The sequence below is a fragment of the Punica granatum genome, chromosome 8 (genome assembly GCF_007655135.1).
Source record: "Punica granatum isolate Tunisia-2019 chromosome 8, ASM765513v2, whole genome shotgun sequence".
Classification (NCBI taxonomy): domain Eukaryota; kingdom Viridiplantae; phylum Streptophyta; class Magnoliopsida; order Myrtales; family Lythraceae; genus Punica; species Punica granatum.
In genome coordinates, this window is record NC_045134.1 from 26,804,593 (window position 1) to 26,831,405 (window position 26,813).

Consider the following 26,813-nt stretch of genomic DNA (forward strand, 5'->3'; position numbering starts at 1 on the left):
GATCGTAAGACTAATTACAAAAAAAGGAATGAAGGGCAAGATACCAAGATAATGAAAGCCACCGAAAATATATAAAATTTTCATTCATGTCATTGCTAACACCAATTCCACCCAATACATGACTCGAGTGAATATGAATTTATACACACACACACACACACACACACAAATCGATCAAAATGCCGCCTGTACATGGTCTTATTGGGTGTCATTTGGAGTGCAACAGCTAGTTATTTACATCACAACCAAGCTCCCCATCCCGGAAACATTTGACACAACCGCTCGGGATCGATCGCATCCTGTATGAGTTGTTGAACCTAGAAAGGAATTTATACACATCAATTTTCATCGCATCAAAAATGTAAAAGAGCAAATCTCAGGTCACATGTCGAACATGGAAAAGAGAGGGAGACTGGATCTTCTTTTCTTTGCTTGCTCGAATATTAAAAACTTCTTGCTGAAAGAAAAGATTACCTGCCCATGAAGACTTCTCATTTCACCACCTTCATATCCATCGAGCTTTTGCTTGACGCGCATTAGAGCCCTTGCAGCATCCTTATTTCCTTCAGTTTCTTCTCGAGAGCCTTCAAAGCACATCTCTAGATCATCATCCGTTTCCTGTCAGCAGGGACCGCAAAAATTAGTTTCAAGTGTGGAGGAGCTCCAGATTGATTTCCAAAAACATTTCAGAAAATCGTCAAAAGACCAATTACGCACTCATCGAGATGAAGCTAATAAAATACCTTCTGACGTTGCAAGGCTTTCAAAGGGGATAAAGCCCACTTATATAATGGATCGTGGATAAAAACCTGCAAGAGATTTTTTTTCCTTAGTACTAAGATTTGAATTATCGAGTTCTGCATATTCATGAAGATTCATCTTGAACACAGGTCCTACTTCCACTATGGTTAGTAGTGCCTCTTTATTTGTCCTCATCACAGAGAGGGTCTCCTCACAGCATCTTCTGAACACACCTTCCACTCCCGTAACTCCCATGCCATCAATAAGATCTCTCGTGAGTCTGAATGGAACCTGCAAAGGATGATCCTCATGATACATTAGTAAAACAAAAATTGGGAGAGAAAAGAATAACCAACACAGGACATAGCTTGGGATTTTGAGAACCCCCACCCGTTCTGGCGTCTTAAGCATCAAGCCTTGCTCGAAGGCAACACCGAGATCAATGTGAACAACTTCTGCTGTGGCTTGATCAACTAAAATGTTCATAGAATGCCGATCTCCAAGACCAACAATATAACCCACCTGGATTAAGAGTAAACTCAACAGATTTACCAACCACTTCAGTCAAACCAATTCCTGGATGATTACAACACCTAAGATCCACATCAGAGAAGGCATCAAGATACAAACCATTGAACTAGTTGCGACACTTCGGGTATAAGCAAGTCTCTTCTCAAACCAATCAGAAGGCAGTAGAAACCTCTCCAAGAAAAAGTTATGCATTACAGGCCTGCATGAGATGCCAGCAATTAAATAATATCTTGCTTTGATTAAATATAGAATCAATCAACCAAGGCATACTTTATCCCAACCAGTAGGATTACCTGAAGTTCTCGCAAACTTCCTGAAATGCCTTCCGCTTGTCTTTTGCCTGCAGAAGACCAACAACAAAGCCGGTAAATATATGAACACATATAATAAGTCTTCCTTCGAAAGACGAGGCATTTCATGGACTGTTTTATTTCAATTTCATATAGAAGCAACTCTAAAAATTCTCATTTGGCATTTTATAATCTTCAAGCTTATGAAACTGATAAATTGTCCTATGATTTCGTAACTAAAATATCAAACATAATATTATCTATAAGACTTTATGTGAAGAGAATTAAAATATCCTTGGTGAGATTGACCCCAAAAGATCTTCACTTTCAAAAAACAAAAAAACAAAAATATTAAAAATAAAAACTGTAGATCAGAGATACAGTCATCAATGTGAGACTCTTACATTACTCATATGCTCTCGACATTTCGGAAAAGTCCAATCTCCTTTCCCATACCGCGCATGTGCACCACCATTTCTGTTGCTGAAATTAGACATGACATAATAATTTTTAAGTTTAACCAAAGAAGATCCACAAAACTGAAAAGAGGGACAAGCATGTCTCTGATGATACAACTAACCTTCCTATGAGGTAATCCCCTAGAGGAACAGTGCCATTGACCCACTCGAGAACACCCGCGCTGGGGGTAAAAGGAACAACCTATTTTAAAGAGACAAATGTTTATTTTCATCACCAGCATATGACAGAAGATGTAATCGACATTTTTGGAATAGAAAAATGCTGTATTTGCGAGATCCCATCTAAGGAGATGATACCTTATAGGTCCGCACACCTAGTCTTCTTCTCCGAGTATCTTGATGATTCTGTAAAAAAGTGTTGACTAAACCAAAAAATTGTTCCATTACCTGCAAGCAAACAGTTGATACTTTCAGCTAATGCCTCATGCGTAGCACTCACAAACATCCAACAATTCCACTAAAGGTTTACCATGATGAAGGATGTATCATCTTTACAGAAGAAAAATTATGAGAATTTCACCAGGAAATTAACAGAAATAGATGTTGGAAGAGAGATTGAATTAAGCAACCTTAACAAATGGAAGATAGATCCTATTAAGAACAAGAGTATTTTTTACTTTTAGAATACAGAAAGTCTATTAATCTAAATTTCTGCAAAACAGTAAGGAATAGAAGGCATTCAGCTCAAATTCTTACAGCATCTTGTCTTAAATCATCATTTCCAGATTTTGCTAGCTGTCGATATTTCTGACCATCAGAACCAAGGCATTCAACAACTTTTGGAGCATTTACGCCATTCATCACCCTGCACAAAAGGATTTTGATTTAAACTTAGCATTATGTAGCATCCCACATTCCATTTCTTGGGCTTTTTCTGTCTTTGATTCAATAGAGAGAAGTTAAATGCCTGTAACATACATGATTGAGTCTTCCAGTCCTTTAAAATGTGGAAAGGTGCCTTCACGATACTGACAACTTCGATCAACGGGAATAGTAGCAGTTACTACTGGCACCACCTGTACATCAGATGCAGCACATAGCTTTTAAGTTGGCAATTGTTTTGAAGGATTAAACAAAACTTCTGGAAAATGTACAAGGATCTTCCTAAACAAACCACCAGACATTTCATATCTTGTTTAGGGTTATCACAGATACTCCTACAATTCAAGAAAAGAAGAGGGATAATTTTTGTCTAAATTAGTAAGATGCATGCTTACAAGTTCCAGTTGTTGAACACTGCGGATATCTCTTGGCAACTTCATTGTCTTGCTGGTATCCTGTAAAAAGCACGGGTTTTAGTGAAACGAAGCCTAATACATCTTCATGCAGAAACCTTTCACCGCTTTACCACGGAGAATACAAAGTTTGAGTTACAAAGCCATTTCACTAACCTCTCTCCTTATTTCTAGTTCTGCAAGTTTGATATACACCTCCACCATTTGCTTCATCTGTGCATGGAAAGGAAAGGAAAACATGTTAATATCTCAGAAATATACATCAAAAGAAGTGAAAATAGGTTAAAATATCACAGAAAGCATGGTTGGTCGAAGTTACTTGGCTGATAATATCTCCGTGATATGAGTATAACTCTTTCAAAAGATTTTCTGCTGCAAGCTTCTTATCCATATCAACAATAAATGAGCTTTTACTTCGTTGCTTATCTTTGATGCGATCACCATTTGCCAAAGCTAGAAGCTAGACATGGACCATATATAATAAATTAGTTGAATTCAGAAGAAAGAGAACGGTAAATATGATTTCATGAGGAAAGCAATTTCTCCTTCTACAACACTAAGAAAACAATCAACATCTTATCTATTGGACAAATGAGTAAATTGAACTTAAGTACCTGAAAGATCGAATGATATGGATGGTCAATGGACATTTTCTTCAAAAGAGAGACCAAAGCAAACTGTAGAATGCAATTCCGGATGTTAATAGTGGAACAGGTTACCTTCGTAGGAAGAAGCTGCAGGTACTGAAGGTCATACAAACCTGAAAGTTATTTTTCCTGTGACCCTCTTTTGAGCCTCCCATTCTTGAAGCAATCTGGTAAGCTAGTGGCACAAACTTGTAGGACTGCACCTGCAGCTTGTTCCAATAACAGGCTAAAACATAGTTCTTATAGAAAAGGAATAGGACCCTCTCAATTATTCAGGATTCAGCAAAAAACAAAAGCAAATCCCAATAAAGATAAATTTCTGTGGTACAAAAAGGTAATAGAGCTGGCTAATATTTTACCTCTTCAATTGTGCTAAGCATGTTATTTATGACATTTTGTCTAGAAGAAAGAGAAAACCACAAGGAGACTAGTCGAAACACCTGATTGGGAAAAATGAATAGTAATGGTGTCAGTCTAAAAAGGTGTAGATTATGAAACTAAAAATGAAGAGAAACATCAATGATTAAAACTAGCACGATGTGGCAATATCTTCTGCAAGCTGGAAACCTCCAGATCATAAGTATACTCTTCTTGAACTGAAACTTTTACAATCATAATAAAGATAATCTTACATGCAATGATCATCATTGGGATTACATTGCCTCAAAAATCATTACTTGCAAGCAGAATCCTCAAGGTAAAAAGTGATTACCACTCTCACATCATACTTGTCTCCAATGACTAGGCATCGCTTGTATCCCTCCAATGCCAGACTAAGGAAATTGTCCCGGTCATCCTATTATTTTGAAGACAGGCAGAAGATGATCCTTAGGTGACTATTGTTAGTACACATATCAATGCAATGTCTATTCTGTAATCAATTCGACAAGTCCATCAAAAGCTCCTGAGATATAGTTATTGAAACAATTTCTTTTTCAAATGTTAGTGATCTTGTATAATTAAATGGGGCACCAAGTGGGTTAAAAACCCTTTTTCAAAACAAAAGAAAACATTAAATGCATGTACATCCATTTTCTAGATACATCTAGCATGAGAAGATATCTCACTCCTTTTAACAAAGCCTGTCTCTTTCTGTCCCTCTACATAGTCCACAAAATTGATAGACATATCATGTTAAGCATATTCAGCTTATGGATGATGAGAAACATTGGCAAAACTTTTCATTTCAAAATATCATAAGCCATACAGAGAGACATTCACCTGCAATCTTTCAGCTTCTTCCTTATCCATCGCAAGCTGCCTTTGCAGTTCTAGTATTTTCACTGAATAATCGGTCTTTTCCCCCTAATAAGTAATATAATAACTTCTCAAAAAGCGCACACAATTTAGTGAAAATCCGCAAATAATGTACTAGGTTAATTCACCCGTGTGATGCAGAGTTCTAAAGTTTTATTATCAAAAATTGCATAAACTTATAATAATAAAATACGTGTATATGTTTAAGGATATAGTTGTTTCTAAAAGAAAATTCAACTAATAAATGAGAAAATAAATGCGTATCGATGCATTCAATTTAGAAAATACATATGATGAAGATCATTCTATACAAAAAAAAAAGTTCACATGTAAGATCATGAAGTTTAGAAATTGGAAATAAAGAACATTCAGAAAAAGATTGGAAAATTTTATATTATTTTTTTTATAAGTAATATATGACCCCTTAAGAAAACGTATATATAATGCATTATTCTTTGAAAAAATCATTTTAGTGGAAAAGTACTAAAATTCTTGAAGTATACTCAAGTGATTGTGCTATTGAGAGTATGATAAATTTACACATATATAAAAGTAAATATGTAAAGAACAAGAATATGACCCTTTTAAAGGCCCTACAGCCTAATCTATATTTTTAGTGTAAATACCCCACCATCTAAACTTTTTTTTTTATTGAGAAGAAAGAAAAAGAGAATGGAGTTTCAAAATATTTTATTAGAAACCACCATTGAATGACAAATGGCTGGGAACTCTTCTTTAGCTTAATATATTTATATATATTCATAGATAGATATAGATATAAATAGATAAATTCTATAGGATGCCAGATACATCCGAGATGATAGATCTGAAAGAACTTGCCTTTGTTGAGCTCTTCAGTCGCCTAATAAGTGCTTCCAGCTCTAGTGTCTGCAGAATCATGCCTTCGATCAACAGGGTCATAAAGATAATTGGCTAGTGGCTACTTTCTCCGATTTTCAAAAGACATACCTTGTGTTTCCTTAAACGCATAGCTGCTTGCCACTCATTAGAAGTTAGTCTATCCTCATAACTCTTGAATAGAGCGTCTGCATAATGTGCAAGGTGGAAATGTGTCTGGTTCTGTCTTTCTATAAACCCTTTATGGGTTCTTCTCTGGTCCTCAGCCAGTGCCACAGCAGGTTTTAGGTAGCTCTCCAAAATAGTCCTAGAGCTGCAGTCAGAAAAATAGTAAGTACAAAGAAAACTGGGCTTTTTGAACAGATAAAAACTAATTGTAAATTTAAAGAAATCGGCTTAACTTGCTTGATCTAGTTTCTGCCAACCACTTGCCAATCAAACGATACACATCTGAAGATGTTTCATACAGTGTGGAATTCTGTGAGATATAGTTAGCTAAGCTGATGGCCATCTCGTTCTGGCCTTGGGCCCTCAGAAGCTTAGCTTCTTCCAGCTGAACATGGTAGAAAAGACAACAGATTTATTTTAGGATAGAGGTAGCTCACAGATACTTGTAGATAATCATCTTTACTTTGATATCTCTGGTATGATAAGCAGAAGTATCAAATAAGGTCAAGAAAAGCCAGGAAAAGTCAATAGGGCTTAGCAGTTTTCTAGAATCCGAGATGTTTATATAAAGAGGTGGCCATACCCTTCCAAGCCAATATGAGGTTAAAGAATGCTCCCTGTCTCCAGCAGCAAGATATTTTAGATCATGCAAAGCTGCAGTCGCCAGAGAAAACCTAGCCCCCTATACAGAAGGTTCACATGGGGAAGGGATAAAAGTTAGCCACTGAAGAAAGTCTTAGCTACTTTTAATATCAGGGTTTTAGAAGTACACCTTACGAAGTGTCGAAGCTGATTGCAAAAGATGTTGAATCAAGCAGTCCTTACAATTCAATATATTGAGTAAAACACGCCTGAATGCAAGGAAAGGTTCCAACAAATTCATGTGCAGCTGTGTCCGTCTCAAAATGGACTCCCAGTCAGAATTTAGGCATGTCATCTGAATCGAAAATTAAAGGCATATGTCAGTTAATAGAAAATTCAATGGAAACCGGGCAGTCAATACTATATGATTGGTCAGAGCTCCTGGAAATAAACGCATCACCAAAAAAAAAACTGCCAATATATAAGAAAAGAAAGCACAATAAAGCATTTCAATAGCAGCAAGAGAAATGCTGAGAAATGAAGAAAAATGAAAATTGGCTTTTCAATAACTGCAGAGGCTGCCGTTGTAAGAATGCTCTCAATAAGGGCACTTAACATAAGAATATACAGCTGATAAAATCAGGAATTGCAAATTTTTGCACAGATAAGATACTATCCCCTTTCAGACCTTAAATATACCATGATAATATTAAGCAAAAGAAGAAGAAGGAACAAGGAAAAGCTGGAAACCTGCTCAATGGTAGGTATCACAGGTTCAGACAGCACTTTCAGGTCTCCTTTTGATCTTTCTGATGGAAAGTCTGTCCAACGTAAATTCCAAGCAGTACCAAGATGACATAGAATCTGCGGAGGTAAAAGATGTAGCAGATAGAATTGTAAACACATGAGAGAGAAATTAACCAAATACAAACAAAACATTCTCATTCCTTTTCCACCTAAGATGAAGCTTTGGAAAGGATTTTATGACCAGAGTTTGAAACCTAAACAAGGCATTTCCTCATGTTTTTTCACTAGAACATAATATATGCACTCTTAAACCTCCCTATTAATAGTCTTTAGCTGCATATATGTATACGTCTGTGTGTACATATATTTTTGGATAAGTAAATAAACCTCCACTAAAGCACGCCAAGAAGGTTCAGCCCCTTACGAAGAACAGTAACTGAATAAATTGCGGAAACCCTAAAAGTGCTATGATTATAGTGCCAACGAATACAGAGGTCATGCAACAGAAGGCAAGATGAAACATCGTGAATATCCAAAATTGCAATAAGTTCGAAATTTTAGCCGTTTGCGGGCTTGTAGCCTGTTAAGCAGAAGATAAATAAATGCTAATGAGCCCACACAGCTTTCTTTTTACATAAGCAGCCACAGACACTTGCTTACCTGGAGCTTAATTATTGTTGAATAGATGTATTCAGTGCTCTCCTCACTTGCATGAGAGACAGACAGTACAAGCTCCTAAAACAAAACAAAGAAACATGAGTACCTAAAATGAAACAAGGTTTTATGGTAGAGTATATAGGAAAAATCACCTGTTTTGAGCGTTTCAGCTTCCCCAGGAATTCATCTAAATCTCCCTCTCGCAGAGCTCGCAGACAACTATTTATCCATGGAGACGAGTTAAAGAAATATTAATGAGTGAGATATAACTTGACAACAGATTTAAGATATAGCTCGAAAAGGAAAATTCGGTAGTTCATAAACCATCATAGAAGATTAAAATATATCACAAAATCAGAAAATTTACTATCTCCAAAAGCTAGGATAAACTATCCATCAACTAACCCTCTCATAGATGTCTCTAACATTTTGTAATTATAATAACCTGTTATATGGGTCAATAAGACACTATAATGGTTATGTCCCAGATAAGCCGGGGGGGGGGGGGGGGGGGGGGGATGGAATCACATCCTACAATAATTTAAGCTTTGTAAGTGATGGACAATTTTCTCAGTTTCTGTAGAGATCACAACATATAATTCCATGGCTATCTTATTATGAACAAGACAGTGCAGAAAGTTAAAAAACTGAAGCATCCTATGACTTGAGATGAAGGAAATTGTGGAGTTCACCAGTGCAGGCTCTCATTGAAATGGTCACTTCTAATCAGTTGGCTAGAAGACGAAGCAGAAGACCCAGAAAGTAAGGAGAAATCCCAATTCCCAGCACGCCAAGCAGCCTCATACTGCAAAAAGATATAGCAAGTTAAAGTAGGTAGCATTGATATCTAAGAAAGAATCAGGTAACGCTTACCTGCAATTCAGCAAATTCTAGGTCATACTCGAACTGCCCTTTTCGAGAAGTCAATCCTTGGCAATACAAATCCAGCACATGAGTACAACCAATTTGTTGTAAGGATCTAATCAGACCTTTATATGGCTTTCCAAGCCTCACGGCATCATTGGTAGGAGAACATGATGAAAAGGATGTTTCAGAATGCCCTGCTATCAAACTTCTAGATCCATTTTCTAACGGCACCATGGCTTCTGACCTGACTTGCAAATCATAGTACTCAAGGGCCTTGCTCCAGTTTGCCTCATGCTCAAAGGTCACAATTTGAGATGTCAACTTCAGATACATGTGAAGAAAAACAATGTTAGAACCCACCTATAAATAGCCAGATAAGTGGTCACCGTTGTTACAAACCAACGGACTCTGCCCTCTACTTCTGGCTTCTAAGAAAAGCAACTGATACACTCATATTACCATTCAAAAAAGTAAAGCACACTTCAATGACAAACCGACCAAACTTGTTCTTATCACATGGATCATCACGAGGAATTGGCAAAAATGTATTTTCTTATTTACTTCCTCTTTCCCTTTTAAGTGAAGATGATAAATTCGTCCAAGACATTACGACTGTTGGTCCATGGACCTTTTTATTAGTAACTTCGCGGAGGGGATCCAGATTCAGCCGATGACATTCATGTCCTAGGCAGGTCCACAAAGCTTTAGACAGATGCTTTTATAGAATTACAAGCACTTACATTGTGTGTCTGAATTATCCCATATAAACTATCAGGCTCGTTGATTTGTGTGACTGCTGAGACAAGTATTTCAACGTGGGGCCGCAGCTGTGGCGAAGATGAGAAAGACAAGGCAGAGAGAAGTTCATGAATGAATGGGATTTGAAGTTTGAGACTAAAGAAAATGTTGAAGCAAATGTACCACTTCCTGAGGGGAGAAATCTGGAGTACCCAATGTGAGATTGTCAAAATTCTCTTCACACCAATACTCCACATACATTACAGAGGTAAAGTATGAACCACAAACCTGCAAAATAGAGTAGCACTACTCACATAGACAGAAAAAGGTGGGATGAAGGGACGGAAGGACAGAAGTGCAAACGGACAGGCAGACGGACTTAGGGACTTACCAGAGCTGACTTTGCTACAACAAGGTAATCAATGTACAGCCAATAGACCTGAAAAGGGTAAAACAGAGAACCAGTATAACTTCTTTAAGCCATAATATCACGGAAGTAATATGAAACTTAAGGATGGTTAGATGGAGAGCAAATTCTTTATCGTGTATTCCACTAAGATACCAACAAGAGCACTCAATGAAAGCCATTTCCCATGGAGAAGTTATTCAAAGAGGATCAGAGAACAAATTAAACTTTAAATGAGCAGACCAATAGAAACTATACCTTTTCCCACGAAGATGTTGATACTGCCGAAGGAAGTGAATTAGCATGATGATCTATATTTTTTGTGGAGGCGGAGCGAGTTCTTGATCCATAGCTAGAAGGCTTCGCAAGCTGGATCATAAAGAGAGAAAAGTAAGACAAATATTTGTAGTTCAGTGTACCGAAGAATGGAACTGCAGTGAGGTAATTGTACAATTTTATGTATATAGCATTATTAAGCACAAAATCTACAGTATAAAGCAGACCCAAGAAAGTGTAGGGTAATGTACTTGCCTTAGAACTTTCTCGGTTTGAAGTAACTGAAGTAGATCTTTCTATAACATAGCATATACGAAGTTCATTAAGGGCATTCAGAAATACTTGAACAGACTTGATTAAGTTATTTGTCTCAACAAATATATGTTCCTGAACCTGCAGAGGAAACAACGAAAAATTGAACTTCCCTCTTTTGTTCAAATACATAGAAGCAGGCAGAAATAACAGAAACCATGGACAAAATCATTATCGAGGAGAGATGGCCGAGTGGTTCAAGGCGTAGCATTGGAACTGATATGTAGACTTTTGTTTACCGAGGGTTCAGACTCTCTTTCCGCACCTTTAACTAGTACAAATAAAGGAACCTTCCTTTTTCTTTTTATCAGTGTTAGCCAACTTTTATTAACACCATCAGATAAAGAAATAAAACAACAAATTACAGTATAAAAACTATTTGATTAACTTGAGAATTCAACCTGTGAAGAGATCGACCGATGAAGATTTCGATCCAAATCCTTCCTTCTGGCAAGATCAACCATAATACTCGGCAACAGGAGCTCACAAACATCTGCTTTTAGCAAAACAATATCTTGGCATAATCTGGACGAGTACAGAAACAATCAGTGAAAGAATTCTATGGAAAGCGAAGTGGAACCAGGAGATAATTTAATAAAAAATTATTCTAATGGCATTACCGCAGGATGACATCATTGCAGTGCCCAATCAAAGAGAAAGCTAGTGGACAGATCCACGCCTCAAAAGTTTTACCATGAGTTTCCCATGTAGAGGACTTCTCTAATGGCATAGCTTCAGCTGCATATTGGAGTTACAGAAAAAGTTATATCATTGGAGCAGTTACGAGGAAGAGAAAACAAAGATAATCATTAATATGTAGAGAAAATCTTGGAGAAAAACATAAGCTCATATGGATTGTGAAAATTACATACTGCTCTATGTTCTATCAAATAAACTTTCTAAGACAACGATGTGATCAATCTACTTATTACTCTTCCATGGGCTGGAATAGTTTTAAAAGCCCATTGTGTGGGACTAATTAAACGTAGGCAAACACATCCAAAGAGTTTCAAATTTTGCAATCTAATACCATGTGAATCTTTGAGACTAAAAGAACCCTCTGATCTAAAGATTTGTCAGAGATGACAGTGGTAATTTATTATTTATTACTTAATATGCCTTATATTCCATTATAAAAGTTTACGACCTTAGTTGAACAAAACCATGAAGCCAACTGATACATAAACTTGCCAACTTATGTAGAGCTTATGATGCAAAATAATAGATTCCCACATAAGAGGCAACAATCTCCCCTTATTTCGACAACCACCAGTTATGTGTTTATCATAATTGAATTGACTTTTCATCATCATAAATGTGACTAGAGAAGTATTTGTGACCAGCCTCAAGCCATGACTTACCCCTCACCATCTTATGCAAACAGTGATTGACCAAGGCCATAGCTAAACAAAGGGCCAAACTAAAAGACATGAGGTTTCAGGGAAAAAGGACAAGCAAAATATTCAAAATGTGTCCTTACCCTTGAATTTCTGCTCTAATTCTGACAGGAGTTTCTCCACCACCTCCATGTTAACACCCCTAGAGTGAATCTACAGCAGAGGATAACTGTTATAGGGAAAAGAAAAAAAAAAAAGGAATAGCACAAAAGCACATAAAGTTAAACAGAAAAAATAAACCACTACAATTATCTGACCTCAATAAGGGACCTCTCATAGGAACCAAAAGACAATAATGCACTTTGACCCCTTTCGGTCGAAAGTATTCCCTGGTTAAGATGGAATTATCAGTATCCCCCAGAATACCTGAAATGCAATATCTCACTCGACAGGCAAAGAAAAATTCAATGCTATTATACCACTTTTGACTGCATATTTTACTATATCGAATTTAATAGAATAAGATTAACATAGCACTCTGGACTCACCCTAAGTACTTGAGATGTCATATCAACAATCACAACAGAATCATCCATTAGATACTTCTTCAAGAGCTTCAATAGAGCAACCAAGAGTTCATCAGATATGCTGGTATTCAGGGTAAAATTGACCTCTGAAGCACTTTCAGAATTAACATGTTCGCAAACATGAATGCCACTTGAGCCTTCAGGGAGATGGAAGACAACACAGTGCGGGTCACCTATACCAACCTTTGAAAGAAAGAAAAGAGTTATGTAATGAAAAGCATGAACCACTAGATGAAGTTATACTGTTGAAAGTCGAGGAAAAAAGTCAGCGGATGTACCCTTGATATGAAATCAGAAACCAACATTCTAACACCATCCGCATCATCTGAGGCACAGATGCGAACAAGAGTCCAAACTGCTTGCACAACTTCTTGGTCTTCATGCCAAGCACCATTCTCCCATTCTCTTTGAAATGATACTGCAGCTAAAAATTTCTTATGCAGTGCTTGAAGACTGCAATGGAGCAAAAAGCGAGCATTTCAGACAATATATTGAAACTACAGAGAAGACGCTTTGAAAAACTACATCTTTCAAGAAGTATATGCTTGAACCCCAGCCTCGGGGCGACTCATCTTCAGCACAAGGACAGATAGGGCGCATCCCCCCAAAAAGGAACCAACCTTAGAAAAGTAGGGTAAGTTAAACAAATGCAGAAAACTTGGAGAAAGAACATTCTTTTTAACCAGAAATATATATTCATGATATGCCAAGAATGGATGCCAACCTCCAAAGAAGAAGTCTAGGTGGAAGATAGCAAGATCTCTTGACAAACTGGCGTATGCACAAAAAGGGAGTGTAAGAAGCAAGTAAAAATAAAAACACCAAAGCCAAATAGATAGTTGAAAGTAATCAAAGCTGCATACATACATTCAACAAGTGATCTCTAAGAGAGTAGTCCTGGCATAAATCCTCATGGAACTTCCGAATCTCACCCAACATATCTATAACCGGAAAAGGTTCCAATTCCTGGCAATTATAATTGAAGTTCAACCCCTCGAGCAGATAACAGAACAATTACAGATAAAAAAGAGAACCTTAGAAGGGTAACTTACTGTTATATAGTCATGGAGAGATGGATCAGATCGCAAAGTTAGCCGGTGAAGCACGGATAAAACCTGGGATGACCCAGGTTGTGAAATTTCTCCATTAGGACTGGATAAACAGCAAGACTCCACTAACTTCGACACCAAAAACTGCACCAAAGTAGACTTTTACATCACATGATAAAATATAGTGAATGAATACAAATAAATATGGAATTGACAAGATATGAACCTGTAATTGTTCACCCAAGACACAAATGATTTCTTTGGATGTGACGTTATTTTCAACAGTATCCAGCAGACTGGATATTATCCGACAGCATTGATCTTGCACAGCGTGGCAACCTATGTATTGCCCAGTCAAATTGAGAAGGTAACTGGAAAGGCATATTGGTCAGAGAACTTGACAGATATCTCGCAATAAGATAATCTCTGAACTCATCATTGATCTACAATCATATGTAAGTAGCCCCTTCACCCACGTGTTGTGCAACATTCTTATACGTGGAAGAAACTAGTGTATTTTTGTTACCTAACTTCAGGAGGATGAATCCATCTATTACTTGTGCGTGAGTGTAAAAATTTTATGCATTTTTTTTCTGAGATAATTCTGTGATGGTCCCATCAATCTCATGCCTTTCCTGTTCATATTGGTTTAGTTAACTACTCCATCCGCGTTAAACAGCACACAAACATTTTGCTTGCTACTCCCTTCTTTTTTTCTTTTTTCTTTTTTTTAAATATACTAATTGATTTATCTCCAATACAATAGCCAGGATGCATGTATTCATGAGCTAGCAAGCTCAATGTCACGTAGAAGATGTGAAGGTCTTCAAGTTTGGATGCAACTTGTATCTTTGTACAGAAAATATCAAGTTTATCTAATTTGATTAGCTTTACTGAAATACTTTCTTTATTTTGGGGGGGGGGGGGCAGAGAGAACGAAAGCTTGTACATCCTGTAAATTAAGGAGTAAGAAAATCAAATATATTAAATACACTTAGCATCAAAAGGAAGTTAAATGTACATCTATAGAAGATTCGATAATTATAACATAACAAGCACTTAAAATTTCTAAAATTCGTTCTGTATCTTCGGGAAAATAATAAATACTCCTAGACTTTATAATTTTTTTCACATGTAATAATATAGAGATAAAAAAAGGTTGAAGAAAACGTGGAACTGAGGGTTGATTAAAAAAATGTGGTAAAACCTTGCTTTTCCTCAAAAGGGTTTTCACTAGTATAAATTGTATATGTATAAGAGGCAACTACAAGAAGGGACTCAAAAAGAACAGTCATTTTAGCCAAGGAGCTCACAAGAACTAATTTAGTTCAGATTGTTGGCAACGATAATAGGCAAAAAGAAATCTGATTTGCTTTCCGATTGCAGCAAAAAAAAGAATCTCCAGGTATTCTAAGGATCTTTCTGTTAACATTTTTGAGGCAATTATATATCCTGGGAGATAATTCTGATTGGTCAATATGGAATATTTTTTAATACTATCTCTTTTTTATGTTTTTCATAACTTAGCCAGTCTATCAGGAAAAGTAGAACAGAGTATTGGGTATGTTACCCGCGATTTGGTGGGATAGGGGGGGAAGAAAAATTAGGTTCCCTACCAGGATATTTAAGATGTTCCTATGTTACATAAACTGCGTAAAAGTTCAGTATGAACTCACTTCAAAGTGCTCACAACAGCAGTCCTGTGCCCAAGAATTTCAACGAGAACCTCCATTCCAGCCAATCGGTGGCATTTATGCCGGTGATGGACCGCTGCGGTAATCTTGTGATGTATTTCTACTATAAACTGCAACTTGTGATGGTTACTTCAACATTTCTGTAAAGTATTACAGTTACTAGTAATAAATAGAAAAGAAAGATAGAGAGGAACCCTCACCATGAAAACTCTATCAGGACGAAAAATGTTGATCTTATCAATGACGCCAGCACCAGTACGATATTCCCCCCTTCATCAATCAAGAATGAAGATTCAATAAAAGATATAAATAGTAAGGAAATAGATGAATGTCGATGACAAAGTTACATACATGTCCAGAAATCCATCAACAACTGTTTGAATCGCACGCACTATGGTATCCATTGGAAAGAAAGGGATTGTGGGTTCTGACGTGTTAGACACAAGAGACAAAACATGGCTGACTATAGATACCTGGATATTAAAAGGAAAAACAAAAGGAGCTTTTCATTCGATTGATTGCAAATGCTTATATACATAATTAGAACCTCAGACTAATCAACCAATGGAAGTATAACCAAACCATATGCTTCCTAATGAGCTTGTCTCTTTCAGTCTCAGATATTTCTGCAAACTGCAATATGAAACGTTGAAGAGCTTCCCCTCCTTTTTCTGACCCAGCTCCCCTAGAGCAGTGTAATGCAATACAGACTGCAAATATTGGCACAAAATGATTCCGAACAAGGATTTTCACTCGTTGGCCAACAAGCTGGCATCAGATCACATGTCAGCAAACACAAGAAATTATAAAAATTACTAAAAACAAGATAAGGTAGACGCGTATCAGTATTACAAGAAGTTATATTAGTTTTCTAATGAATTTATCTTACAAACGAACTCATTTCAGCTATAGATTTTAGCAGAAGCGCCGCCCATCCCAAAGAGAAATAGAAGCTAAAACTTTCTGCTACCTGAGCTAGCCAACTGAGCTGATTGTGGCTTTCATCATGCAGAATGAGTGCGGGAAGAAGCCACTGCCAACAATATTGCATGAAGTAACTCGGTTCAGCATCAGAAACAAATATTCGCCTTATCTGCAGAAGACAATCATGAAATAGTGACATGATGATATCAAATCATTTCCTACTCCTCAAAGGATAAGGCTATAAAAGAAAGATTCTCCACCATGCACAATCTTTTCCTACTCTATAAGTGATAGTTAAAAATAAAAGAGACGTAGCTTTTTTTCTAGCAATGTGAAAAGCACGGCATCTGATATCTCCAGGATACTAATAATATCTCCCAACACAGAAGTGCATTACCTCAACAAGTGCAGCCAAATTCACATTGCAGGCAACCCAGTTGAATATCATAGATCCCAGAACTTCCTCCAGATACTGTAATTGATCCAAATAAATTCAAAGCATCAAAATATAATGGGAAGACTTCAGGTTTTTTTTTTTTTTTACTTGAGAAAGAGTGCAGTTGTGCCAGTAAAAGTATCAAGAGGGTGCACTTATCAATAATAAAATAAAAACTAAAAAACAACACAAAAAAGTATCAACAAGGTGAGAATGTACACTCGAAAGGAAAGTTTTCATATAGCAAGCTTTACCTTTGACCTACATGCATACTGAAGCTCTTTGGATATGCTGTCAAGCACTATGCTCACCAACTCTCTAGAGAGAAGAATCAATTAGTACAGATCAAATCATGAAAACAGAATAACTAATAAAGATAAATATAAAGGAAAAGGAAACATAAAAAACACATCAATGGTACCTCTGACAAGGATCAATTGCAGAGATGACACATACCATGAAAAGAGCCTGCATATATCCAAAACAACCATCAAATTCCCCAGAAAGACTTTCTCAGTAAAAAATTGCAAGGGACAAGTTCAGTGAAATTTCTGCATGTTGTGTGTGTATGCAAGTGAACAGGCACATGAGAGAGAGAGAGAGAGAGAGAGAGAGAGAGATCCAATGGACACTTGGTGGATCCATTAGTGAAGTAAAAGTACCTCCATCTCAATTATTTCACTGTGTAATGCAATATGCATTAACGTAGCAATAACAGTTTCCATTATTTGGCGAGGCTGTGGAGCAGCTGCTAAAACCTCCCTTGCCGAGACGATCACCTTTCCTTTTAAGCAGCATACCAGAGGAAACCCAAAGTTGGAACTGTATAAAAAGACAACAGATTAAGGCAATCTTTTAATAGCCTTGGCATTGAAGCACAAGTACCACTACAAAAGAAAGAACAGTCAATTGGCAGCAGAGAAAAAGTGCACATTATTTCAACAAATATCTTTATTGAGGATGTGTGGGAGTGGGGGTATGAGAGAGATGCTTTCTAATATGATGCTTGTGAGATTTTTCTTTTCAAATCATATAACAACATTCTCATTGAGTTTGGGAAAGGGCATTAATATACAAGTATTTATGACAAGAAGCCTTAAGTCACTGCCATGCATATTAAATTAATAATCATACCATGAAAAGGAATGAAAACTGGAATTTATTTATCAAAATCTCCTTATCATAATAATCAATAAATAATAATAATAAAAAGTGAGACACCACAGAAAACCCAAATAAGTTGATAACTTTTTGATGAATAAATAAGTAATAACTTTGCAAATGCCAAACATGTCCCAAATGCTTATTAGCATAAAATAAAGATGATATGCTGATGAAAGGCATACCATATATCTTGGAACATCTCCATATGACCTTCCCATGTCTGGAAAAGAACCCCAATGCGTCTAGCCACACAGACTCTCACTCGATAATCAGAATCTCGCAGCATTAGAAGCAACCTTTCAATCAACATCTGGAGTAACAGACAAAACTATAAGTCAACCCACAGAAAGATCAAGAGTCAGCTCATGAATGGAGGAAAGGAAAATGGCAACATGCTGGCAATCACCTGACCAACTTTAGGACAAAGTAAAATGAAATCACAAATGCTATCAACCAGCTTCACTCGTCCTGACCAATCAAGGAGGTCAACTTCAGCAACTTTCATCACAAGCTCTCCAAGTTGAGTAAAGTCCTGCAAGTTACATGAATGAAAATGACGTCATAAAATACAACAAAACTTAAACACAACTAATTATTCGATAATCAAACATATGTTAATCATAAGAAATTGCCACCTTATCATTCATATATACAACATCGAACAAAAACAGACAAATTACTTGGTCAAATTCTTCTTTTCTTAGAGAGAGAAAGTGCTGTCTCTCCTTTTTAGCATTTTTCTCTGAGGATAAAAAGGCACCAATAAAACTGCGGATGTCACTTATTAGACAATGGCAGTCCAGCTTGAGATCAATTTGTTCCTTCATCATGTCATCTATCATTTCAACCTGCAAAATATAGCTAGAAGTGGTATAGCATAAAGAACTCAAGAAAGCTAAGTTGAAACAGTTCTAGTACTTTCTTTATCAGGAAGCATTTCACATGTTAAGTACACAATCATCGCGTACCACGCGTGAAACATTCTCACTGGAGGACCAACATGGTTGCTGGCAAATGTGGTGTAACATATTCTCATGAACCTGTTCCCAATGATGCCATGAAAGTTGGAAAATAGTTAATAAGCTTAAGGCTATATAAACCAGAAGAAATCCATCAAATGGGAATAAGGGGGAATGGTTACGTGCTCAATGTACCTTAGAATTCTCTTCTCTTTTCATTAAATCATAAAGGATATTCCACGTAGCTTCATGTAAAACTGTTAGAAAGCATGAAAGCAGTGATACCATGCCTAACTTCCACTTCTCCATAGAGAAGGCTAAGCCTGAGGTGACTTTTCCACCCACAGAAAAAATATCAGCATCTTTAAAATCTGCATCCACATCCAATTCCATATCCATAATCCGACTTATATTATCTGGAATAGGGCGAACAGACTCAGGCATCTCGGCTGCAGAGAAGTCCATATCAGGCTGAGGGCTTCTTTTGCATATATTTCCTTCATATAGTCCAATAATTGCTCTCAAAAGCCTCTCCATCGATTGCTTCATCACACAATAAGATATAGCATCCAAAGCCTTTTCATTCCTCAGCTCCGTAAATATGGGTGAGGAGACAAATATTCTAAAAGATGATAAAATGGAACTTGTTCCATCACACAAAGAAACAGGGCCCAAACACCCTTGAGAATGAAAACTGTTTTGGGTTTCTTCAATAAGGGCAGTGGCACAATCCAACAGTTCCAACAGGGCAATGACCATTTTTGACAGAAATGGTGACACTTCTTCCTTTTGCCTGGAACAAAATTGTCAGAGTATGGAGGGAGATCAAACCAGCAATCCAAAAATCTAAAACAGAACCCATAGTCTTTGATCTGAAAAGCACAATATTAATTTAACCAACCAAAATATCTAGAGAGAAGAACAGACCTGGTTAAAACTGAACCATATATAAGATTAGCGTATAAAGCACAAACATAGATGACATCTTGCAAAGGCCTGCATTTGATCTCATCTTGCACAAGAGCTCCTTGAATATATATTTCCATGTCATGCAGCAGCTGATCTCTTAATTGTCGAGGAAGACGTACACCTCGACAGCAATTCACCAGGTAAACCTAAAAAAGAATCAGATTAAAAACAGCAGATAAGCACTAACGCTTTTCCTTTCCCCAGATAAAAAAGATAGAAAACAACTAACAAATTTCCTGACACCAGCAAAAAGAAAAATATGCCCCTCTTTCTTTCACCAGTCATATAACCACTAAAACCCATTAATGTTCTAAAAATTCAATTTCCATACCTCATCACCAGAGCATGAATTGATTCTGGCAAGAGCTTCAACTGAGCAGTCGAAAATTTTTGGATCATCTTCTCCCTGAAAGCAATCAAAATTTAGTTTCAAAGTAGAAAGCGTGTCATAATAATCCATTAGGAAAGCCAAGTGCACAAACGATCTCGTCATTTACCTTGAACCTGCCATCAAAAGCCTCAGCAACATTAAGCAAGCTTGAAGATGAAATGTCTTTAAGCTTACATTCAAAAGGAGCATGACCAGCACAAAGGGCATACACAGCCGCTGGGAATAATAAGACAATCCTTTCACTAAAGATGGAAGACTCCTGGAAAATTAAGCTATCAAATGAGTTTATTGTCTCTTCAGTATCTATCAGGAAGGTGAAGCAAAGAGGTCAAAGGAAGTTGGAACAGCAATACATATCAAAGCAATGACCACATCACACAAGATTTTAAAAACACAGACCTGCCACCTTAGATGACCTAAAACTGCTTGTAAGAGGCTTTTCCTAAGGTGTAACATATCCCGGAGGTCACCCTGAAACAACATCAGAACATGGCACAACAGATTCTCAATAATAAAATACAACATAATGAATTGCACTGATCTCATGCTGCTAAGCTATGAAAATTTACATAACAAGCTAGCAGCAATAAGAATCTTGGTGTACAATAAACTCTTATTCATCTTTGCTTGTCCTTTAGAACGAACTGAGCACCACAGCCTAGTTTCACTGTTTGATACAAACTTCAACTAGGGAAACGAACCGACAAATGGTCAAACAGATTTGCAGAAAACAAAAAAGTCTTGATAAACAAAGTAGAGAGTGAGAAAATGCATGCAACAGCTTTTACATGCTAGAATAGGTAAACAAATACTAAAGCTAGAAGACGTCAGTCTAAAGAACTCACTTGAGACCCCTTCCTTGAGAAGTAAATGGAAATGAAGTACAGAACAGACCTGGATGAGTGTTTAATTCAGCAATCAGATCAGCAACAAAGATAAAGAATTTATAGAACAAACGCCCCGTTTGGATTCAGAGTCATGTGATTTTAACTTTAACTTTAACTTTAACTCAACACACTACACAACAAAAATACACATTTCCCAATTAAAAAATTTTAACTTTAACTTTAACTCAACACTACACAACAAAAACACACGTTTCCCAAGTCAAATTTATAATCACATTTCATTTGTCTTCTTCCACAATCAAAATTAAAATCAAAATCAAAGTAACTTTAACTCTAAATCCAAACGGCCCCAATTATAAGTTTCTCAAAGAGGTCCAACAGAGGGAAAATGGGAGAAGTGTTGGGATTTGTAAGAGGTATTGATAGCATTTAACCATCGTGGCTCGTGAAACACGATATGAACTTACAGTGATGGCAGTTGATTGAATAATTGAAGACCCCAAACATCTTCAGGGACTATGCAAGTACTGACAAGGTCCTGGAAAAAGCACCAGTAATGGAAGCTGAATATCAGCTCGCTTTGTTACATAAATAAATGGTGCAATTATGTTTCCCCAGATCAAGAAAATCACCCTTGCAATTATGTCCCCAAGAAGCATTAAAGCAACATCCACCTGCATTGGTATAAGTGAAAATGACAGTTAGTTTGTTTTCAGCTGTAAAGAGTTCAATTGTATTATTGGAAGCACCCAAAAACATTTGACAGGTCAAACGAAAAAAAGAAATCACAACTACTGAGCTCCGCCATTGCAAGGCATAATACGGGACAAAGAAAGTAGAAAAGCACAACTTACAACTGCTGTGACGTTGCTGAATGTGGGAAGGCCATGCATCAAAGTATTCCATATCAACTGCCAGCCCGAGCTAATCTGTGAGATTTTTTCCAACGAATTACTTTCAATAAAAACAGGTGGGAACATGAAACAAATTTCAACAACAAAGCTTGACTTTCTTATATTGCACCAATCATAGGAGTTCTTTTTGCATTAAACAGGAGCTAAAGAGAGGAAGAAGTAAGAACATCTTTAGGAAACTGTACATACTTCCTATGAAGAACTTAAGTTTTGCAGCCACATTTAGATCAAGTATGTGAAATAAAGTCTCTTAAACTGCTCTTGTAGTTGTCTCCCCCCCCACCAAAAAAATAAAAAAAACTATTTTTAGAAATATAACCCATAACAAATAAGAAATTGAAGGAGAAAGAATCATTTATTGCCAATAGGTGAGCGAGTTCCTGCCCAGAAGTACCTCTTTTGTTAAATCTGCAAGTGGCAAAACAGAACAGAGTTCCTGCAAACTCCTTCAGAAACAAGGAGAATCATACCCTTAAATTCAGTACGTGACAGCAATTAGTATGTAAATTTATTGAATGACTGGTACACCATTTCAAGAGCATGAAACTACCTCAAAGTCCAAAATAGACCATCATAGGAGTGCTCTACATTGGCATCATTCATAATTCTGCAATATTGAAGGAGGCATTAGTTCAACCTATCAAAATGATTTATGCTAGTAAGATAATAACAACGACAACGACAATGATAATAATACATTAAAAAGAAATCATAAGAAAGTTGGATGTAGTTGATGGTGCAACAATAAGGAAAGGAGAATTTGTTAAGATCCTATTTATGGGATTGGACACGAGAAAAACTTATATCCTTCAGCGTCCACCTGATACAGGACCTCCTCTAATATCTAGCAGATAGCCTCAAACTTTTATAATCCGCAAAGGAAAGGGAAGAACAGCACCGTCTATGAGTAAAAGCAGAAGGTACCTTCCAAGTTTGGAGTATATAGTCTCAAACCAAGAGAAGAAATAGTCTTTGCTCATGCGATTGTAGTATTTACGTGTTAGACAACAAAATGTGGCATTCCTGTCATAGGAGACATAATGTAAGCAAGAAAAAAGAATGAAGAGAAAGCAAATGAAAAGATTCCCAAAAAAAAAAAAAGGCCAATGCTGGCATGGCCAACACAATTAACGCTGGATAAGAAACACAAATCGAGACCCATTTCCTAGCTATCATGGTACATAATGATGGAATCTACAGGACACGCTCTGATCTCCAAACTGCCTAAGACCTCCCCATGAAACACCAGAATACCCAAATATCCAGCAACCACGAGACACCCCCACATTCCCATGGAACATCCCAGGACCACATGACCCTTTAGAACCCTGATATGCCCGGGATCCACTAAACTTCCCAGAAGCTTCAACATATCCTATATCATAACCACCCCTAGACACCACCATACCCCTGCGCAGCTTAGAGTGCCTCAGGAACACTGATCCACCTGAGAGCGATGGGATATTTCACAACATCCTGCACACTTAATAGCCATAAGATGCCTCGAACACACTGGATACACAGAAAGCCTGAGTCCTGACAATGCTCCAGAATGCCTCACAACAAATGGAAGGCCCCAGATTATATCAGGGATGTGCAAACACCCTTAAGACATCAGGATCCTAAGGACTCTGGGAATCCAACCATATTAGGATAACCAAGGAGTCAAATGATGTCTTCGGACTCACGAGGCATCTGGTGACTACATCCTCTTAGTAGAATTCGATGCATCGTATAAGATGGGATAAATTTACCGTCCAAACAATTTGCAGTCCTCACTCTATCTACAAGATACGCATAGCCATCACATAAGGACAATCTGAATCCAAGATACAGTTTTGACAGAAAGCATACCATAACCATTTCCCTTTCATCAGTGCTTCTTTTAGATGAACTGCAGCATGCTCTCTTCTAGCCCGTTTTCCAGCCACAGGTGCTTTTATTATGTGTCGACATGACTAAAAGAGGAAATGGTCAATAAAGCCCAATCTCTATCCCCACCCCAGGGAAAGGAAATAAGTCCACTAGAACATCGATATCTCAATAAGCTCTTGCATGCGTCTGAGCATCATTATGTGTTGAGTTTGAGGTGCAGAAATGTTATTATACAAAAAGAAATTAGAGCGAAAGAGACTGGCACTCAAGATATTAAGCATATGGCATCCCTGGAAAAAGAAAGTCCCAAAGTTTTCATCGGGAACAATATCAAGAAATACTGCGTTACCACAAGCATTCTCCAATTTCACACAGTAAGCGAAAAGAAAACCAGGCATAGCAAATAATCTAGATGTTAATGCACAGGTATAAAATAATGAGTATGGGCTATATACCTTATAAAAAACAAGAGCGCCAAGTTCAACTAAATTGCAGTGCGCGCCACTCAGGGAGCCCACCTTGTCATCTTTAACAACTTCATTCCTGAACACATGCTATTTATTTAACTCAGCATGCAAATACCATATAAAAGAAAAATGACACGTAAGAGAAATTTTACCTAGGGTTTCCACTGCTAGACATAGAGATTTGATCTAGTTCCTTGCAAACAACGTCAACAAGTTGATCCATTAATGAACTCTCACCACCAATGTCCCTTTCCAGATTTAATTGCAACCTTGCATATGTAGTAAATGCATCCTGCAAAAAATAGTTCAAATTAATACAGAAACAGAAAAAGATATTTCAACTTGCCATAGGACAAGGAAAAGTACCTTGAGACTCCGATCGTGCGAAGTCAACCAATAGCGGAACACAAATTGCTGCAGACTTTCATGGATTTTCCAAGATAGACACCCTAGATTTGGACCATCCTGAAGCAAATACATGTTTACGCACTCAATAAGCTTACGGGAAATTTTTCCTTCATCCCTGCAATTGAAGCATAATGTCAATGAATAATATGGAACAATTAATTAACAGGAAAGTGTGGAAGAAGATCGTGGCATACCTTACAGCAGAGAAAATCCCAACAAAGCCCTCAACTATTCCTTCCCTTAGATTTTCTGGGAAGTCCCCAGGAGGATTCTCAAGGAGAGAATGCAGCGTCAAAATGCAGCGAAAAACTTCTTCCTTGGGATTAGATAGACTTGTAATCTTCTCATTTAGGCTAGTCTCAACCTTCTCCATGTACCAAAGCATCAGGCCTTGCAAAACGCATATAAAAGTTACGTAATGAGCAACTAACAGATAGTAACAGATAAGTAAGCCAGAGGAATCCAAGAGACTCACTGGAATATATTTTCCTCCTCATGTGGAAACGATAGTCTTTGATCGTCAAAAGATGCCGCAGAATCAAGCCATATTCGGATTGAAAGCTCGGAACATTGCTTGAAATATCCCATATGTGATTAAACAGAAGCTTGACCACGGATAACAAAGGCAATGTGCAGCCTGGCAAAAAGAGATAGATATCAAATTCGAGTTAAAGACGAAGTTACCGCAACTCGGGCACTCAATCACAAACCTACTACTATGAAACCAACATAAAGCTAAAAACGGACCAAACCCAGAAATTATGGCCGCCCAATGTAAGGAAAACTAATCTACATCGTCTTGAAACCGAAATCAAAAGGTGACCTGAGAACTTGCTATCTTCGGCTCGTTGCACCACGACTCTCAGCGTTTTCGCGTATAGTAATTTGGGCGATCGTCGCTTGCTAGCTGATACCTCGAGCGACGCGCACTGAATCAGCAGCGTAACGAGAAACGGCCAGGTTTCGGCTGCAGGAACCATCCATAATCAGAAGAAGAGCTTGCCGTGGGGGGGTGAAAAATAGGATAGAAAAATCATGATTAGCTAGCTCACAGTGAGGGATTTCATTTGGTTTAAGCTGAGCAGTGTTGTGTGCAAGGTAGTTACAGAAGGCGATGGATCGTTCTCCATCCAACCATGTATTCAGCAGCCTTATTCCTTCCTAGAAACAAGTATATGAAACGGTGATCGTCAGCTCAATCTGCGGTAACATCGAGCTCAACCGAACCATTTGATATGTGTATTAGAAATCCAAGAAAAAAAAAAAAAGGGAAAATGGACGGAAGGCGGGGAAATGTGAGAAGTACTTCTCGGGGCTTGGCTTTGTCGGAGGAGAGCTTGGAGACGATCTCCTGAACATCTCTTGACGTGACAGCTGCGGCCATTGAAGCATCGGCCTTCAGCAGAGAGAGAGAGAGAGAGAGAGAGAAGGTTCAAGTGGCTGGCGGGAAGAAGGTTAATGGTGTCTGTGTGTGAGTAAAGAAAAGCAGACAGGACACCGAGCTGAGAAAAGACGACCTCAGTCAGGGTCAGCTTAGCCCGTCACAATTTTAGTATAAATATGGATATGGATCATTATGGGGCAAGCTGATCTATCTGTATGTGCTCTCTATTTGGGCCCACATATAATTCGACAAGGTCGGGGCCTTAACTGGCTAATTGGATGAGTAAAACAGTGGTCCGACCGATATATACACTCTCTTTATCTGGGCCACATATAGTTCGATCAAGGCCCGAGCCCTAATTAGCTTATTAGGGTGAGTTGAATAGGAGCTCGACCTGATTCGCCCTTTCTTTTTCATCTCTTTAGGGCCGTGTATTGTTTAATCGCTCAGCCTAACTCTCAACAGACTGGCTTGGCCAAGTTTTAGTACATATATGGATCAGAGTGACCCTCGGGCCCAGATTAGCTAATTGGGCGAGCAGAATAGGGGTCTGGCCCGATTCGCTCTTTCTTTTCAATCCGTCAAGGTCGTGTATTGCTGAATCACTCAGCTTAAC

At 37.7% G+C, this 26,813-nt stretch overlaps 1 protein-coding gene across 3 annotated transcripts; it reads right to left on the bottom strand.

The window, feature by feature from the left end:
- Positions 1–57: 57 nt before the first annotated feature.
- Positions 58–26,323, bottom strand: LOC116187577 (serine/threonine-protein kinase ATM). Of its 3 annotated transcripts, XM_031516364.1 has the most exons (79): positions 26,120–26,315; positions 25,866–25,974; positions 25,637–25,780; positions 25,289–25,450; positions 25,008–25,203; positions 24,772–24,928; positions 24,558–24,697; positions 24,394–24,481; positions 23,918–24,021; positions 22,988–23,086; positions 22,614–22,670; positions 22,458–22,509; positions 22,004–22,078; positions 21,782–21,823; positions 21,617–21,687; positions 21,147–21,195; positions 20,701–20,772; positions 20,408–20,560; positions 20,242–20,316; positions 19,869–20,056; positions 19,137–19,734; positions 18,951–19,022; positions 18,663–18,830; positions 18,389–18,514; positions 18,165–18,292; positions 17,481–17,640; positions 17,240–17,286; positions 17,073–17,136; positions 16,780–16,854; positions 16,429–16,551; positions 16,041–16,226; positions 15,810–15,931; positions 15,659–15,728; positions 15,441–15,568; positions 13,991–14,135; positions 13,768–13,908; positions 13,583–13,681; positions 13,440–13,486; positions 12,994–13,168; positions 12,677–12,898; positions 12,446–12,517; positions 12,272–12,341; positions 11,412–11,529; positions 11,193–11,316; positions 10,735–10,872; positions 10,462–10,572; positions 10,189–10,236; positions 9,981–10,085; positions 9,800–9,886; positions 9,066–9,380; positions 8,885–8,997; positions 8,345–8,411; positions 8,196–8,270; positions 7,539–7,652; positions 6,979–7,143; positions 6,790–6,888; positions 6,440–6,591; positions 6,150–6,351; positions 6,021–6,068; positions 5,145–5,228; positions 4,636–4,719; positions 4,283–4,363; positions 4,037–4,126; positions 3,891–3,953; positions 3,596–3,736; positions 3,433–3,489; positions 3,259–3,318; positions 2,960–3,057; positions 2,738–2,846; positions 2,339–2,428; positions 2,143–2,222; positions 1,967–2,045; positions 1,566–1,612; positions 1,372–1,471; positions 1,132–1,263; positions 898–1,032; positions 744–809; positions 475–618; positions 58–317 (listed from the first exon to the last, which is right to left on the bottom strand). In XM_031516364.1, the coding sequence occupies exons 1-79, from the start codon at positions 26,195–26,197 to the stop codon at positions 240–242; spliced, it is 9,048 nt and encodes a 3,015-aa protein (XP_031372224.1). In that variant the 5' UTR covers positions 26,198–26,315; the 3' UTR covers positions 58–239. The 3 variants fall into 3 exon arrangements, 2 of the variants coding, with proteins under 2 accessions (XP_031372224.1, XP_031372225.1); XM_031516365.1 differs by lacking the exons at positions 21,147–21,195; positions 22,004–22,078; positions 22,458–22,509; ... (9 more) ...; positions 25,866–25,974; positions 26,120–26,315; XR_004152094.1 differs by lacking the exons at positions 58–317; positions 475–618; positions 744–809; ... (9 more) ...; positions 3,259–3,318; positions 3,433–3,489 and having other exon boundaries at positions 3,658–3,736; positions 4,037–4,149; positions 26,120–26,323.
- Positions 26,324–26,813: the final 490 nt, after the last annotated feature.

Bases quoted from the DNA above. Each gene is read 5' to 3' on its own strand.
- LOC116187577 (XM_031516364.1), bottom strand. From the start codon at position 26,197: ATGGCCGCAGCTGTCACGTCAAGAGATGTTCAGGAGATCGTCTCCAAG. The intron at 16,227-16,428 runs GTAGCAGAAAGT...ATCTGATGCCAG, and splicing joins AGCTCAGTTGGCTAGCTCAG to CTTGTTGGCCAACGAGTGAA. The intron at 619-743 runs GTATTTTATTAG...CCCTGCTGACAG, and splicing joins AAGCCTTGCAACGTCAGAAG to GAAACGGATGATGATCTAGA.